This window comes from Hippocampus bargibanti, linkage group LG04 (assembly GCF_051943395.1).
Source record: "Hippocampus bargibanti isolate YZ-2025 linkage group LG04, ASM5194339v1, whole genome shotgun sequence".
In the NCBI taxonomy this organism is placed as follows: domain Eukaryota; kingdom Metazoa; phylum Chordata; class Actinopteri; order Syngnathiformes; family Syngnathidae; genus Hippocampus; species Hippocampus bargibanti.
This window is the reverse complement of record NC_142737.1, coordinates 24,316,357-24,334,374: the sequence shown is the minus strand read 5'-3', so window position 1 is coordinate 24,334,374 and position 18,018 is coordinate 24,316,357. Positions and strand designations below refer to the sequence as shown.

Below are 18,018 nucleotides of genomic sequence, written 5' to 3'. Positions count from 1 at the left end.
AATAATGAAAAACTGTATGAGGTGCAACTGAGTGTGCTTGCTTGAAAACATAATTTGTTTCAAAAGCAATTATAACAAATTGACTTCAGACAAAAAAAAAATGACATTGCACTTCAAGAAAAAGTTTAGATGAACTGCATTTGTAGCTCAATTATTTAAGGTGGTTCATGCTAAAATCAGGCAAATATGGACTGCAAAAGAGACTTGGGATATCTGGAATCCCAGGTAATGGAATGCCACAAGAGAACCATTGAAATATGAAGAGATTGATGATGGATGACAATGCAACCAGAAGCATCATATCACACTTATCTGCATGCGGAACATCTGCTGCATAAGGACCCTGACTTAAGTCCTCCTTACACAGACACGCACACACACACGAACACACATACAATACATTTATGACATCTAAATAAACCGAGCAATTGGTCCACATGAATGCCATCACCTCCCTCATGAATACGTCCTCCTCCAAAGTCAAGATGAACTTTGACCCTCAAAACCAAAGAGGACACACGTTGGGTGATAAGTGAAGCACAGGGTCTATTGTAGTGGGGTTGGTGGAGGTGTCCTTGTCCATTTATTGACTTCCTAAAAGATCCATTATGAAGTGATTTACAAGGTCCAACAGCCGGGGGTCCAGCCAAACAGCAGATTGCTGTCCACTCCATTCATAAGACATCTGCAGCAATGGACTCGGCATTTGATTTATCCGCCGAAAGACGGAAGCTGGCCCACGCCGCCGTTGGTGTTTGTTCAAAGCCAACAACATGAGACTTAGGAAGCTATCATGAATGGGAGATGTCAGCAGAGAGAGAGGTCAGGGACAAAAGGCAGAGACAGACCTCTGCGGGGTACAAGAAAAAAAAAACATCCTGAAAACCAGGCAGGGACTTGAAGGTCACATATTCTTTGTCATATTCACACTGCCTGAAGAACATTTATGTAAAAAAAGTTTGATTACCTGAGTTTACTAAACAAAAGGTGCACATACTAGAAACATGCTAGTTAGTTTGCATCACTGCAAACTTTACTATACTCTCTCAAATGATGAAATGTTCGTAAACCTCTCTCTGAGAGTTTACGAACAAAAAGGGACAGAGTCGCCTCTTCCTACTCAGGAAACTGAGGTCTTTTGGAGTTCAGAGGTCACTCCTAAAGACTTTCTATGACTCTGTGGTGGCTTCAGCCATCCACTATGGAATTGTCTGCTGGTCAGGCAGCATCACCACCCGGGACAGGAAAAGACTGGCGCCTTGTCAAGAGGGCAAGTTCTGTCCTGGGCTGCTCGCTGGACTCTCTGGAGGAGGTGGGCAACAGACGGACGCTATCTAAACTAAAGGCTATGACGGACAGCCCCTCCCACGCCCTCCTACCCACCCTGACAGCACTGGGTAGTTCCTTCAGCCAGAGACTATTACACCCGCGCTGCAAGAAGGAAAGGTACCGCCGCTCGTTCCTACCGAATGCTGTCAGGCTTTGCAATTCTCACTGATCACATGTGAAAAAAAAACAACAACTGCACACTTGTATATATGGGTTGATTCAATATTTCAATGTGCCTTTCTTGATATTGCACTATGTACAGTTTTTTTATGAAACGGTTTTGCACATTTACATTTGCACAGTATACAGTTGACAGTTTTATTTTGTTATGCTCAGAATATCTTGTTTTCTATCCTTTCACCCCCACCCCAACCCCATCCCTTTTCAATTGCTGCTGTGGACTGCAAATTTCCCCATTGTGGGACGAATAAAGGTTTTCTGATTCTGAAATTTGTGGAAAACACTTCAAGGGAGTCTTCTTTTTCTTTCGGCTTTCCTCTTCAGGAGTCACCACAGCAAATCAGTGTCCTCCATCTAACCTAGTTTCATGCATCCTCTTCTCTCACACCAGCTCCCTTCATGTCCTCCTTGACAAAGTCCATAAACCTCCTCTTTGGTCTTCCTCTAGGTCTCCTGCCTGGAAGTACAAGGCTCAGCACCTCTGGACATGTCCAAACCATCTCAGTGTGGCTTCTCTGAATTGCACACCGAATGTTGAAAATCAGATTTGATTAAAAACATAAAAATGCCAATTGGCAGTCAAAGTAATGCTTTGGAATGTGCTAGCTTGTCTATCAACCTTGTCTTCTCTCCGTAGTCATATCCACAATCATCTATGCTTGGTTTTGCAGGTGTGTTTTTTTGGGTTGAGTAGGTCTTTGCTGTATTGCATGATAAATATCTTCTTTGTGAAGCAGAATTCTTTCTGATAAAGTTCCGTGGAAACAAAAAAAATATCACCCCACAGGTAATAATAACCACTGATATCCTCAATCAAAGGCCCTCTGCTCGCAGGGCCTGCTGTGATTAACAAAGCTGTATTTGATAAAGCCTTTATTAGGTAAGGCCCTGCTAAAATAACAACACAGCATTAAGTTGGTGCAGGGGTCGCAAATCATGTCTTGTTATCAAATAATAGTCTCAACTGACTATTTCTCGTGGTGCACTCATGGGAAGATGAGATGAGTAAAATAATAAATAAATAATAATAATCAATTACAGTTCCAAATTGTTTTTCATTTTAGTTTTCTGCTCTGTGCTTTATTTGTATTCCCTTTTTCGAACCAAAATTCATTATTTCAGCATCAAAATTGGAAAATTGACAAAGATTTGGGTATGAATTTGACTATTTGTAACAATTGTTTCTGATTCAATAAACAGATCAATAGCAATGTGCAACTCCTCATTGGATTTGATTTACCTTTATGAGTCTTGCAGTGGAGAAATGTACATTTCACAGCAGCAAAGTTATGAAAGGAAGATGAAAGTAAAGAAAGAAGTCGAAAAACAAAATGTAGGAGCTGCTGGTAAGGCAGCCACTCTCGCGATGCCATCTCGAAGTAAAAAAAACCCAAAACTAAATAAGAAATAATATGACAACACAAAGACACAGAAAGACATTCATTCGTAATTACTTTCTGTTCCCTCTTTGTCACGTGAAACAATTTTAGATGTAAGAGGAGAGGATCAAGGCTTTATTAAGCCTTTCCTTTATAAGCGTTTACATTTCAAAAGAAGTATAGTACAGTACATCTTTTCCATCCTTCAGAAGTCACAATGTCCATCACTGGTGAACTATTTTGATACACTACACTACATTTGTAGGGTCAGTTGGTGTCTGGTTCCGCATTGTATATTGACCAGAGGCTAATGCGTTGGTCTTTGGATCCAGCAGCCAAAAGTCTTTGCGTGGGGTCCTTGTGGTCAGAGAATGCAACGCTCAGCACAATGTCACGGTGGTACTGCAACACCGCAAGAGGTCGCAGCTTCTTCCAGCCAAATATTCGTACGCGGTGGTCCCAGCCTGCGGATGCTAACAGTTTACCATCTCCTCGGATACTGAGTTGGGAAACACCAGGGTTGGTTAGAGTCAAGCAGTCCCGTCGCTACAGGGAGGAAAGAGAAGGAATACATCAATCTCAAGGCTTTTTAAGATGCAAATAATAGGAAATAAATGTGTGCTTGTTTCCATCTAGTAGTATTTTGGAAACCCTTTTTCTCTTCATTGATGCATCCACCCATGCCTCTTGTAGCTATACTAAAACACAAAAAATAAACAGCCAAACATATAAACAAATAAATAATTGAACAAATAAATGAAAGAATAAATAAATAAACAACTAGATGGATATATAGAGAGATAGAGATAGAGAGAGAGAGAAATAGAGAAATAGAGAGAGAGAGAGAGAGAGAGAGAGAGAGAGAGAGAGAGAGAGAGAGAGAGAGATACATAGATAGAGGGAGGGAGGGAGGGATGGAGGGGTGGAGGGATAGATAGATAGATAGATAGATAGATAGATAGATAGATAGATAGATAGATAGATAGATAGATAGATAGATAGATAGATAGATAGATAGAGATATTTTTTCTGTAACATCAAATACAAACAGCTTGTTTTCAGGCTTATCTGAAAACAGTGTATTAGCAATTGAAAAGAGTCAGCAGTTAGGCAGGGTCCTACACGGATATTTTTGGAGTGGTGGTTCTCCCTGAACTGGGAGGGGCAGGTACATTGGACACCCTGCAGAACAATAATTTATCTATCTCTCGCTTGCCCTCGCTCTGGCTCTTTTGTAAACAGATTGTAGGTAAGTAATAAATTCATGACACCATTTCCAGCCAACTATAACCAAAACAAACAATGACAGGGAGATTATCAGCTGTTCTGATGACAGAGGTCCACATTTCTGCTGATCATGGCCCGTAAACTTCTGACTCTCAATCATCAGGCATAAAACATTACGGTACGAGGGCCATGACCAAATCTCTCTACGTAGCTCTATTTGGTTTGGAGTTGAAGTGGGAGGGGTGCACACTGGAAGCACGGCCTGGGTTTGAGTTTCTCTTGTCACAACCAAGAGAGAAGTCTTTTCGGTGAAAAGCTTGTTTGCAGACGAGTTGTTGCTTTAAGCGCCTCTTATGAATTACATTTGCATTGAAAGGCCTGGCCAGCAAAAGAAGAGCTTTGATTAATACACATTTTGCTGCAACATTTGCCTGCTAAAGATTAGCCACAGATTTTTTTCTTTTTCCACCACACGTGACGGTTTTTCAAGGGGTCTCGCTAAAGGGGCACCATGCTGAAATCCTATAATAAATGAGCCCAATCTGAAGGACCTTTTGGAGGTGGGCATTCCTTGGAAGAGAAACGTGCTTCTCCTGCTAGCTGGGGATCGCGGCAGGATTGTTCCGTACGGCGCACACATCGGGATCGGGCGGGGGGCTAAAATCCAACTGGACAGCGTGAAATTGACTTCATGGGTTGTGTCTAAGGAGACTAATGGGCTTGCATAGAAAGATATGTTGCCGAATTTATCTGCTCCTGTTCCGGGCTGGAACAATACACAAGCTGCATGTGGAAGATATAAACCAGGTACTCACTGCCTAAGCGGATAAAGAGGAATGCAAGCGAAAGAGAGCTGGGAGGAATGTCATTGATCAGAAAGAGCAAACTTTGCTCAAAATTGTTATTTTTATTTTCTTTAAAGGGGTGGGGGGTATCATATTAATCAAGCTATCATCGCTGGTACCAACAGTGTTGGTGTGTGGCTGCTTAGACCAAACACGCCAAGGCACACTGATGCAGTGAAAACTTTGGGGAGACAGATTGTTTGAAGCGTTGTTATTACCTCAAGAAGTTGGTATGCCACAAACTCTCGCCATCTGGTTTGAATTAAAGGCCTGATAATTATGGGTTAAAGTGTCTGTTTGTGTTTGTTTTCTATCCCAAAATTTGCGTCACAACCCTTTATTAAGGGGTCAATTGTAAGCAGTAAATATTAATGAGGTACTAATGGACTTTAAGTCGTTCTCATTTTCAGTGTTAATGGAAGATATTGTAATTTAAAGCTGCATTCAAGACTTAAAATGTTTCTTTTTTATTATACGCTTTTTTAACAGCATCACAAAGGAAAAGGCAAAGATTCGACAGAGGAATCACACACTATTTGGCAGAGTAAAGTCACCCCGAACCGTAGGACATTATTGTTGAGCTGACACAAGAGTCAAAAAGTAGCTGGATTGGTTTCAGGTTCACTGAATTTACAAAATATAAATTTGAACAATTCGCACATCATTTTTCCTGGTAGAATGTGGCAGTTGTTCTCTTAACCATGTTGCTCATTAAAAGATCTCACTTGATCACAATTTCTTGAAGAAAGCAGATATCCAGCAGCTCCTGTATTTTGTTTTTCTACTTTCATCACTTTGCTGCTGTGAAATGTAAATGTCTCCACTGTGAGACTAATAAAGGCAAATCCAATCCAATCCAATCATGAAGACACAAATACAAATATTTAGCCACTATTTACTGCTACACTGCAATATATCAATGTGTTAATTGCATGAAGGAAGAAAACATCTCAGCCATCAATTGCTTCTTTAGTCCATATTTTCTTTCTTTTGATTTCTAGTATCATTGCTGAAAGAAAGTTTGGACTTCACCATTGTTCTAATGTTAGCTCCCTTGCTTGTTTTGGGGCTTCCAGTTCTGCTCAGCGGCCACGCACTGAGACATTCCTTCAGCACTAAAATCTCCAACATAAACTGATACGTCATGATCTCTTTGTAGCATCTCGGGGATATAAGAAATACTCAGGAGGAGTTGGCGACCATCCCTCAAACCGTGCTTCACGTTCTCCTTCATTTTTGCTTCGGTCTTGCCCTTCATGCCGATCCACTGAAACATGTCATCATTGCTCACTCACTGGAGCCTATGGACTGGAAGGCTTTTCACTGGCATTTCTGACACACCCTGGCCCTAAATCACACTCACGAAGGAGGAGATTACAGTCTTTTGTCACCTTGCCTGTCAGAGCGAGGCTGCGGCTGACGAGATAGATGTGTCAAAGAGCTGAGCGGATCCATTCAGAAAAAAAGATTGAAGGGTTCTCAATAAGAAGACTGGTAATTTTTATGACAGGACCCTTATCCATTGTCTGCAAAATAAAGTTCAATTTCATACAAGACACGCGACGGTGACTTCCAACTACACATCGTGCTGCGAGAGATGAGAACAGCTGTGGCGTGGGAAATTATTCCGTTTCTACAAAATCCCACTAGGAGCGCAATATTTTTTACCATAATGTGACAAAGAGGTCATGGGCTGCCTTCCACCAAGTGTCAAGTGTCTACGAGAATGCTTGCTGTCAGTCATACTTGATTTATGCTGCTAATCTTCCCCTGTTGCTTCGTGTTGTTTGCATTCAGCCGGCCATCTTTTTCAAGTTCTCCCCCTGCTTTGTCAGTGCATTTGAGTGACCGCTTCAATATATGTCTATCCAATTTAACAGCTTGTAAATGCTGAAATCCACACCTGCATCGGGTAGTTCAACAAACGTAAGTTCACAGGAAACCTGAGGTGGGGGGCTTGGGGTGGGGCGGTTCAGTGGAAGATGATTCTTCATCACTAGAAGCACGCAGCGGCCAGGTCATACCCCAGATAAAGGCAGTCGAGCGACATGTGCATCACATTAAGCTCAATTCCTGAAGATATCTGTCTTTATCTGGCCTTGATAAGGTTACTTGAAGAAAAAGAAAAACAACTTTCCGCTTCACTAAATCACAATGGTGCTGTGTTTTGTCACATTAAGTTTTCTCTTCAGTTCACGAGGAACATCTATCCGCTCGGCCAGCCCAACTCCACAACAGAGGCCATGTTGAAGCCGTAATTCATGGGGAGTTGAGATACTGTGGCACTTACAGCCTCGTCAACCTTTATTGCAGCTTCCCACTGAGTCTACTGTTCTCTTTTACTGCAGATGTGTTTTTTGTTTGGTTAAGGGGCCTCAAAGGTTTTGATATTTTTATTACCTCTCAGGGGTCGTCCGTCAGGACCTGAGGCCCGGGTACGCCACCCAGCAGTTTCCCGGCTGCCCACCCTCCAACGATTGCCACACAAAAATACTTCTGTGGGAGGAACTGAGCATTGCTGTCTAGACTTCACACTGAGCTGCACTTAGAGGTTATTTAAAAGGCCCAAGTGGATGCTTTTGCTCTCCTTGTGCTTTTTCCCGTCATCTTCATCCTGGATGACATACTGAATCAATATTTTGTTGCTCAAACAAAAATAAACAACCTGATCATTCTTTCTGGTTTGGTATATTGCAAATAAAATCCACAATGGAATATTTACGAACATATTTTAATGGTGAAAAAAAAGTGGGGGGGGGGGGTTGCAAACTGGTGAAAAGCCCTGGGAAAAAAACACCCTTCACTCATTCGGAGTGTATTCGATCAGCGCCAGGTTCTTCGCCGGCTCTGATTCATGAGGGTTGGCTTTAAAATGGAAGCATTCCCTTTTGCTCATGAAGTCGAGAGAATATATGGCTTCTCATGAGGTCTCTGCAGTGGTGATGGTTATGTAAAATTAATTATAAGCTCAGGTGATCAGAGAACGTTTGTGAAAAGTGTTTGAGGTTGTGTGAAAGCATGGTAAGGGTGTATTCTTTAATAGATTTTATATGCATATATAAGCTACATATACTGTAGCTTGTGTGTTGGTAATTCATTAGTTTAAATTGCAAACTAGCAGAGATGCAGAAAAACAAATCTCTGTAATTTGTTTACATTTAATGGCAACATGTGCAATCTAGTGGGCATGTCCGAATCAGCCACTATTCACTGTAGTGATGCCATGAAAAGGACACATATACAAAGAATTCCAGATTGTAGAGCAACATCTTGCAGTGTACCTATTGGTATGCAGATAAAAAGAATATTTACGTCGACCTCCAGGAAGGCTGCTACACCCACGGGAGCGTATTTCTTGTGATTGTTTACAGTAGCAAATGCATGTTACACAAGAAGTGAGACCAAAATCAAGACAAAATGTACCAGCGTGGGCTTGCAAATTCATTGGACAGCCACAACGGTTGTTAAGACTTTGAAAATTTAAACAGAAGCAAAGAAAGTGATCACCCTGAAAAAAATGTAAAGTATCCCTTCAAGTTGAATTTAACTACAGTGTAGGCTAAAGAGAAATGTATTATTATTATTATTACTATTATTATTATGATTGCAAAGTGATCTTTTTTAAATCCAGTTATGTTTTTAGATTGGGTGGCCCTCAAATAATGTTTTGCCTACCTGTAGAGTGACTGTGCGTTTACAGTATATGGGTGGCTGCAGTCCTGAATGACATCAATAAGTACTTGGCCCCTGGCCTCACTCTTATGTTTTGTTTTGTTTTGTTTTCTCCCATTCAACCACCGTTATATTACTTAATACAGGTATCTGACCATTGAAATGTATCAAAGGATTCAGAATCATATATCACTGGCTGTCAATTGGTTCAAGATCTAACATACCTCTCTCCTGAAGTCAGGTGTGAGAGGCTCCAGCTAACCCATGACCCTGCTGATGATAATTGCTATTGAAGATGGGTGGATTAAGAATGATTGACAATATTATGATATTCCAACCCCCCCACTCCTCAAGTCATCTCCTAATGGCTTTTTAAGAGCCAATATGGAACAACAAGAATATTACTACTGATAACTTTGAACTTCCTTTTATCTCGGCCTCCGCTTACCAGCAGGTTATTCTGTCCTTCCAAGGTCCAAGAGAAGAGATTATTCTCAGAAGAAGCCGATATACCCCTCAGACTTTTTGGGTCGAAGGTCAGGCACATGACAGGCTCGTGGTGGACTTTGGTTTGACTCAATATGGACCTCTGGGTTATGTCCCATAACAACAGTGATCCGTCCTCATACCCGGCCAGCAAGAGGGGTCCACGGCCTGATTGTGGCTGAGAGTGAGAGAGGACGATAACAGAGAGAGAGAGAGAGAGAGAGAGAGAGAGAGAGAGAGAGAGAGAGAGAGAGAGAGAGAGAGAGAGTCATTGAGGATTCACCCTTAAAAGAACCTTCTTGCCAAAAACGGCCTAAACCACGACATGACACTGGAAGCTGAGCAGAGCAGAGGTTATCTTTCTGGAAGCTTCTGCTGACACCAGCAGAGTCGCCGTGGGTGCCATTCATCAGGCTGCTGTTCCCTCTTAACATCACTTCATTACAGCGCTCCTTACTTTACTCCTCGTAAATATTACTGAGACCGAGACTGATATTGACAAACAAAAATAATATTTTTTTTCTTGAAGGGTTTTGTTTACTGGCAAAATATTAGTAGTAATTAGTACACTTGAATTTTAACCAACAGGTTATCAGTAAACACAATAAAATGCAGTTGAAAATAGTAGGTTCTCCCGTGCAATCAATGTATAATCACACAGTCCACGAAGCTGTATTTTTTTTTTTAAATTGGAGCCAAAATAGATCAGATGAAGAAAAAACCTGATGGTTGCAATGTTTGTTGCCTATTTTCGTGCAGATGCAACACATGTAATACAGTATTCACAAATTGTGAATTCATCTCTAGGTCAAGCTTTGGAAGAAAACTTGCAGAACCAAATGAACAGATGTGCAAACGAGGCACATACTAGGCAAAGCTTGAACCAATGATGAAGTGCTGTCCCGATGTAACGGGGAGTCACTGATAACCTCTCAGTGCCTCCTCCCTATTTTTACAAACAAACAGTTTGTCTCGATTGAGAGAGGTACAAGGCTGGTGCGAAGTTGCCAATGCACGGACGGAGCTTGTAAAATACTTAAGTGAAAGAGAATGTACAGGTGAGCGGATAAAAAACAGAGTTTCATATCAAAACAAAGAGCTCACACACAAAAAAACACATTTCTACATCTCTACATATAAGACATACTGCACACAGCACAAATGTGGGCCCAGGGCAGCAAATTTTTTCCATATGAGCCAGAAAGGGAAGGTATTTTCATTTATCTTCAAGTCCTCCTCTCACTTAAACACAATATATTTCTCTTCTTCGACTTTTAAACAAATTATAGACAGAGACGTGTATTCCCTCCAAACATATCAACCAGAATGAACACGAAGGGATTAAGAAAACAAATAAAAACAAGTGAAAATCGGGGGCCCCTGCTTGCCACCAGGTTCTGGGCTAAGCGTTCCAGGCTTGGGGCCCACCATTTCACTTTAACGTAGGACCTCCTTGATTGATGATCAAATGAGTCAGAGGTCAAGGAACCCTGGGTAGACACCTAATTCATTATATCCTGCACAGGCTTTTCTACATGAGGGCTCTCTGCTGGAATGAGGCTGAGGCAATGGGAGATGATTCATCACTGCGCAACAGCTGGAAAGATGGATGGATGCTGACTGGTGCGAGACACAAAACAAGTTACATTGGACTTCTCCAGCAGAGACTTTGCAGTGTGTCATTGTTTCATGCAACTGCGAATTGATGTTGAGATCCCTTTATTAGCTCTTCCAAGTGCATGAAATGTCAGAGATGATGTTTGAATTGATGGGTGCTGGCAGGTTGTCTTATTCCTTAGTTATGTAGTTGAGAGAATTGCATCAAAAAAGACTGCACTTCGACGCTGATCTTTACACAGAGGAGCTGTCTTTAATAATCACACAAGAACCAAAAATACATCGTTTTTCTGATAACCGGAACACATATTGGCAAAACAAATTTAGCATTCCTATGTATGAAAATTAACTGGAGTGCGTTGTTAATTTTATTAATTGTCTACAGTCTATTTAATATGTTGGAATATGTCATTATTACTGCTGAACATTAATGACATGCATCGGAGCTCTCAGAGAGGGGAGAAAAAAAGGGATGACTTTTTGCAAATAAAATGTAAAACGGTGAATGTTATCTTTGGCTTCCTGAAGAAGCCTTGGACTTACATTTGATGCGAAAGTGTCCACCAACTCCCACACTGAACCAATGCCAAGAACATTATTCTTTATTAAACTTGCACAAGGTGAAAAATAAATCATTGCTACTACTGCATGCTGAAAAACCGGCCCATTCTTTAATGACCTCAAAATGGGATTAACATGAATTAATTAACTTGCTGCTCCAGCAAGTCTCTACACACTTTTAGAGTTGTTTTTTTCAATGAACAGATCCAAAATACTGCTGCTTGATACTAACCACAACGATGAAAAATGTTATATGTTTGACAGTAAAGGCTTCAGCGAATAACCCACCTTTAAAATGAAAAAGCATTGAAGGGTCAAGCGACATTGCCTTCAAAGAGCCTGAGGTGACCTTTCAACAGATAGAATGTTTAAATCAGTTTTCCGTGTTTGCTCAGGGTTGACTGTTGTAAGTTAGAGATGAATCCTGCTGCATAATGATCCTCTCCTTACGTGACAACAGGCGTTTGATTATTACCTTCGGATTAGAACTCATACTTTTTAACACAATGATGGTCAGGAAATCCAAGTTCGTCTTCCAAGGCATTTGACATTGGCGCTTCCACTGTGAGCATTTACACAGTCAAATCTTTAAGTAGTATATGATAACTTTATAGTGATGTTTCGTCAGTGTGGTAAAAATGTACTTTTTTTGCACAAAGGACATCTGCTTAGGCTTTTGCAGTTGTGATGAAATTCAAAAGGTGAAGTTGTATTAAAAAAGTACAGAGGAATTGTGACATACACAGTAGAGGCTAATGGAAAAAAAACTGATGGAATAGAAAGATTTCAATGGATGTATGTTATTTTTTCTTTTGTGATACATACTGTATGTTACAATTTAAAAATAGAGGCCCAATCATCGTGTTAGTGACTAAAGGAGTTTAATAAAAATATCCCAGTGCGAGAGTCTGAACTATGTTATCTCCTTTTCCTTTCGGCTTTTTCCTTCAGGGGTCGCCACACCGAATCAGTGTCCTCCATCTCACCCGGTTTTGTGCATCTTTTTGTCTTACACCAGCTACCTTCATGTCCTCTTTGACAACATACATAAACCTCCTCTTAGGTCTTCCTCTCGGTCTCCTGCCTGGCAGTTCAAGGCTCAGCATCCTTCTTCCTGTCACGTTTTGCGAGGTTGTGATTGCGGGTGCGGATCCCAAAAAGCAGGCAGGATGGAGCAGGGGGTTGTTTGACAAATTGTATTAAAATAAAGGTCAGCAGGAACAAATGTAAAACATCAAAATGATCTGAACAAAAAAAAGTATCAAAAGAAAACTAAGTGTAAAAGTCCGCCAAGGTTAAACAAACACATGCACAGCATACAATGCATGCAATTGCAGACAAAGCATGCAACAAACAATGAACCGACACCGGATGGTCGTGCCGGAAGTCCTTTTAAGTGTCACTGATTAAAACGACCAGCACCTGCGAGGCTGCAGGCAGGGCTGACGTCGCTACCCGTTGGTCGCCAATCCGAATGTGGCAGTCCACCACTGATCGGGACGACCAGCACCTGTGCAGGTGGGGCCGACAGCGCCACCCGTTGGTCGCCAACCAGATCATGCCACTTCCGATATAGTCAATCTCTCTCCTCTGGACATGTCCAAACCACCTCAGTCTGGCCTCTCTAACTTTCTCTCCTAAGCCTCTAATATGAGTTGTCCCTCTGATATATTCATTCCTGATCCGATCCAACCTGGTCACTACCAAAGAAAACCTCAACATCTTCATGTCTGCTACCTCCAGCTCTGCTTCCTGTTTTTTCTCGAGTGGCACTGTCTCCAGTCCAAACATCATGGCTGGTCTCACCACCGTTTTTTACACTTTTGCTTTCATCCTAGCTGACACCCTTCTATCACACATCACACTTGAAATTTGTCTCCAGCCGTCCCACCCTGCCTGGACACACTTCTTCACCTCTTTTCCACACCCCCCATTGCTCTAAACCAGGGGTCGGGAACCTTTTTGACGAAGAAAGCCATAAAAGTAAAATATTTAGAAATGTTTTTCAGTGAGAGCCACACACACACACACGCACACAAACACACGCACGCGCACACGCACACACGCTCGCAAACATGCACGCATGTGCGGCCACTTTTCAACAAAATATCAGAATGTATTATTTAAAATACCTTTGTGATAGTACTCACCATGAACATGAATGGGTTTCTGTTCCTTGTGATTGGTAAAAATCCAGTCAAACGATCGGAATGAAAGTCAACTTGCCGGATCCATAGGCAAAGTTACTGCTAGCTAGCCTGCATACAGCTCATTAGCTTCCATACTTGATATCTGCAACATACTTCTCGCAGAAGTATGTTGATGCTAACATTAACATGGGGCTTGTTAAAATGTTAATGACATTCAACTGTTTCATCGATGGTATTGTTTCATTGCAAATTAGAATCAGAACCTTTTCTCTACACAAAGGCAAATTTCCTCCGGTGCATTCAAGCTGAAGTGTACTCGTCGGGCTCATTGAAAGGGACGTTTACCTGTTTCAACATGACGGACAGTATAATCCAATCAAAATTGCGCTTTCCGCAAACCTAAATCAGTGTCATCCAATCAAAATGGCGCTTTCGGCCAACTGCAGCCCCAACAGGAAATAAACAGTGAAAAGGCGAGAATATGTATTTAGTTTTATCGGCGAGCCATATGCAATCATGAAAAGAGCCATATATGGTTCGCGAGCCATTGGTTCCCGCCCCCTGCTCTAAACAGTTGAACCCAAGTACTTAAAATCCTACACCTTCTTTATCTCTTCTCCCTGTAGCATCATTCTTGTACTTGGATCCCTCTCATTCACACATATATTCCGTCTTGCTACGACTGATCTTCATTCCTCTCCTTTCCAGTGCATACCTCCACCTCTCTAGTTTCTCCCCCACCTGTTCCCTGCTCTTGTTACAGATCACAATGTCATCTGCAAACATCATCGTCCAAGGAAATTCTTGTCTAACATCATCTGTCAGCCTGTCCATCACCATAGCGAATAAGAAGGGGCTCAGAGCTGACGCCTGGTGGAGTCCCACCTCCACCTTCAATTCCTCCGTCACACCGACAGCACACCTTACAACTGTCTTACAGTCACCTGTACCGCTTTGACACATTTTTCTGTCACTCCAGACGTCCTCATGCAATACCACATCTCTTCTCTGGGCACCCTGTCATACGCTTTCTCCAGATCTACAAAGACAAAATGCAATTCCTTCTCACCTTCTCTGCCCTTCTCTATCAGCATTCTTAAAGCAAACAATGCATCTGTCGTACTCTTTTTTTTTCACTTCTGCTCTTAGTCTAGCTTCAACTACTATTTCCCATAGTTTCATTGTATGGCTCAACTCTTAACATCTTCTTTGTTCTTACAAATGGGCACCAGTACACTTCGTCTCCATTCTTCAGGCCCACCATAGAAGATCTTGTTGAACAAGCCCAATCAGGAACACCACTGCCACCTCTCCTAGACACTTCCCTACCTTGATTGGTAAACCATCAGGCCCGAGTGCATTTCCATCCTTCATCCTCTACAGCGCCCTCCTCACTTCATCCTTGCTTTCACTACATTATAGCGAGAGGCACATGCACATGCACATGTACATGTAGACGCTTTGATCCTCTCCTCTTTCATCTGGAACTGCTTCGTGTAACAAAGAGGGTATATAAAGTGCTTAAGAATGAATGACTCGCTATGTCTTTGTGTTGTCATATTATTTGTCATTTAGTTTTTTTTTTACTTCAAGACAGCGCCACGAGAGTGGGTGCCTTTCCAGCAGCTCATTCCTTTCATCACGTTGCTGCTGTGAAATGTACATTTCTCCACTGTGAGACTAATAAAGGCAAATCCAATCCAATCCAATCAAATTCAATCAAATGTATAGCTTTTATTAATTCCATCATATATGTTGACCAGTCTAAGATTTCCTATCTGTATTCCATCCATCCATTTTACAGACCACTTAATCCGGATTAAGGTCGCGAGGGGTGCTGGATCCCTGCCATCTCCGTGCACGGAGATTGGCACCAGTCAATCGCAGGGCACACAGAGACATATCACCATCCGCGCTCACACCCACACCTAGGGACAATTTGGAGCGCTCAGTCAGCTTCCATGCATGTTTTTGTAATGTGGGAAAAAAACGGAGGACCCGGCGAAAACCCATGCGGGTCCCAGAAGAACATGCAAACTCCACGTAGGGAGGCCAGACCAGACCTCAGCCTTGAACTTATGACCTCTGCACTGTTGAAGTCTGTGTGCTAACCATTGTTGTTAAAACGCATCTCAGGTTTTTCCAGGACTTTTACAGCATATTTTTAAGTAAAGTTATCACAACACGCACACTTATGATACGTGCACAGTAAATCTGTTGCAAGTGTTCCACCTTGCTTAATTCACTACAGTTTAACCACAGGAGTTGATGCAGCGACCGGAAAAATAGAGGAGGTCTTTGCTTGCTAGACGGTAGCAGTTGTACCAGACCTTTTACAAGGACCCACTGAGTTCCAGCTAATTCTGGACTGGGACAGTTCAATAGTTGGACAAAATAACAATGATTTGCCAACAATTAGTTCTGGACAATAGAAATCAAATGTATTATGATCAGGCAATTGACAGAGAAATCATTGACCAAGTGACATAATCCTGCATGTTGATGAATAATTGACTGATTTATACACCACAAGCAAATTCCGTTTTCTTTTCATTTGTATTTTTTGCATATTCCTCTGTCATGTTTTGGATAGGACCTGTATTTCAATCCCAATGAAAGTCATGCAAAGTATATCTCCAAAGTATGAATGCATGCTGGTCTACATTGTTCATAAAATGAATGTTTGATTAATGACATTTACACATTAGTCGGGTTAGATCTCGGCATCATCGTATCCTGCTGCTGTTGGTACTGTCAGGAATCATCAAGAGCTAAATGACCAGCAGCCTGTGTAGTATTGTGGCAATTCAATGCTCAGCGTGGCACTGGTCCCGCATAAGGAACTAATCCCTTTCCTTGGGATTGTGTCCACTATGTTGTTACTGGCTTGGAGGTATCAACGTGATGAGCTGAGAGTGATGGATATCAACGTAGGAATATTTCCTTTTCCTCGCCAGCCTGTGTTCATAACAAAAGACTTGCAGATCATACATCACTACTGTTCAACGGGGCGAGCTGAGCCCTACATCACACGTGAAGTCAAATCCACATGTGCCGGCAATTTCCTCCCACACATTTCAAAGCTCTCCCTTCCACAGCAAATCAGAAGGAAAGAGTAAGTTCTGACAGCTTCGCAATGAGGCGGGGAGTTTGACAATGAGGCTGGGAGGGTCATTTTTGAAGGAACAGCGAAGGCAGATCAACGTGCTATTACTATGTTACCTTAAAATAGTCAAATGTACATTATGCCTGTCATTGTCACAACTTCATGAATCTTTACTGCAGAGGTCTATAATATAGGCAAACTAGTACATCAATTCCAATGAGGTGTGTGTCCTACGAGTGCAAATATTCAAATGATTACAGTCCTATTGAGTATTTCTGCCCTGATAGTGTTGTTTTCAAGAAATACAATAATATAATACTTGTGATTTAAAATGACACTTCACTGGGACGGAGTCTTTTCCACCCCAAATATATATAGTCTTGTATATAAAGTCTTGTTATATCGATATCGGTTATATCGATAGTACTGCTTATTGCGATACTATTTCTATGAACGCAAGGAGAAAATTTACATGCCGCAGGATTGGATATATCGATAGTCCGGTTATATCGATATCGACTGTATATATATACAGTAAAGTCTCGTTATAGCGATATCGGTTATATCGATAGTACTGCTTATTACGATGCTATTTCTATGAACGCAAGGAGAAAATTTACATGCCGCAGGATCGGATATATCGATAGTCCGGTTATATCGATATTTTTTCCGACTCCCGAGAATATCGATATAACGAGACTTTACTATATATATATATATATATATATATATATATATATATATATATATATATATATATATATATATATATATATATATATATATATATATAATCCACCACAAGGGGACACAAGCCAGTGTCTTCTTGTGCCGGTCCCAAGCCAGAGAAATACAGAGGGTTGTGTCGGGAAGGGCATCCGACGTAAAAGCTTGGCCAAAACAAACATGTGAATCAAACCTCTGAAGATGGAGGACACTGATTTGCTGTGGCGACCCCTTGAAGGGTAAAGCCGAAAGGAAAAGAAGAAGATATGCTGGGCATCCAGTTCGTAAAACTCACAAAAAGAGTAACTTGAAAAACCAGAATAATGTGGACACATTCTCCTATATTTTGCAGGGCATCACATCAATGTTTTCAACTGAGTGTCATCGGTGGCATTACATTGCTCCAGTTTGGTTCAAATATATCAGACCATCAGTGAAACCTTCGGTAGAATGGGCAATCCAAAAAAGTTCATAGCTAAGGGGACTGGCTTAGCGCCAACTCCAAGCATATCTGTGAAAAATCGAGAGGAGGGGCAGAATTTGGCAGAAGATGCACCTACAAAGGAGATTCTTGCGGGTTTAAGATTATTATCAATTTGAGAAGATTCAAGAGTCGGCGAGATATGCAGAAAGAGCTGAATCGGGCAAAACCCAGCATTTTTTATATGTCTAGGAAATGTGTTCCAACTGTCGCATTATATGGGTCAATCCACTTCTGAGCCTGCAGAAGCCTTTCAATT

General features: G+C 41.5%; 1 protein-coding gene across 4 annotated transcripts in view; it reads right to left on the bottom strand.

The window, feature by feature from the left end:
* Positions 1-465: 465 nt before the first annotated feature.
* Positions 466-18,018, bottom strand: part of gnb1l (guanine nucleotide binding protein (G protein), beta polypeptide 1-like) — a 37,903-nt gene continuing 20,350 nt past the window's right edge. For 3 of the 4 annotated variants that reach the window (XM_088994817.1, XM_088994818.1, XM_088994819.1), the window contains exons 6-7: positions 9,081-9,296; positions 466-3,434 (exon numbers count right to left, since the gene is read on the bottom strand). In XM_088994817.1, the coding sequence (XP_088850943.1) occupies positions 3,156-3,434; positions 9,081-9,296 (495 nt within the window). In that variant the 3' untranslated portion in view covers positions 466-3,155. The remainder of the gene's footprint in view (positions 3,435-9,080; positions 9,297-18,018) is intronic. The other variant, XM_088994820.1, reaches the window with a different exon arrangement.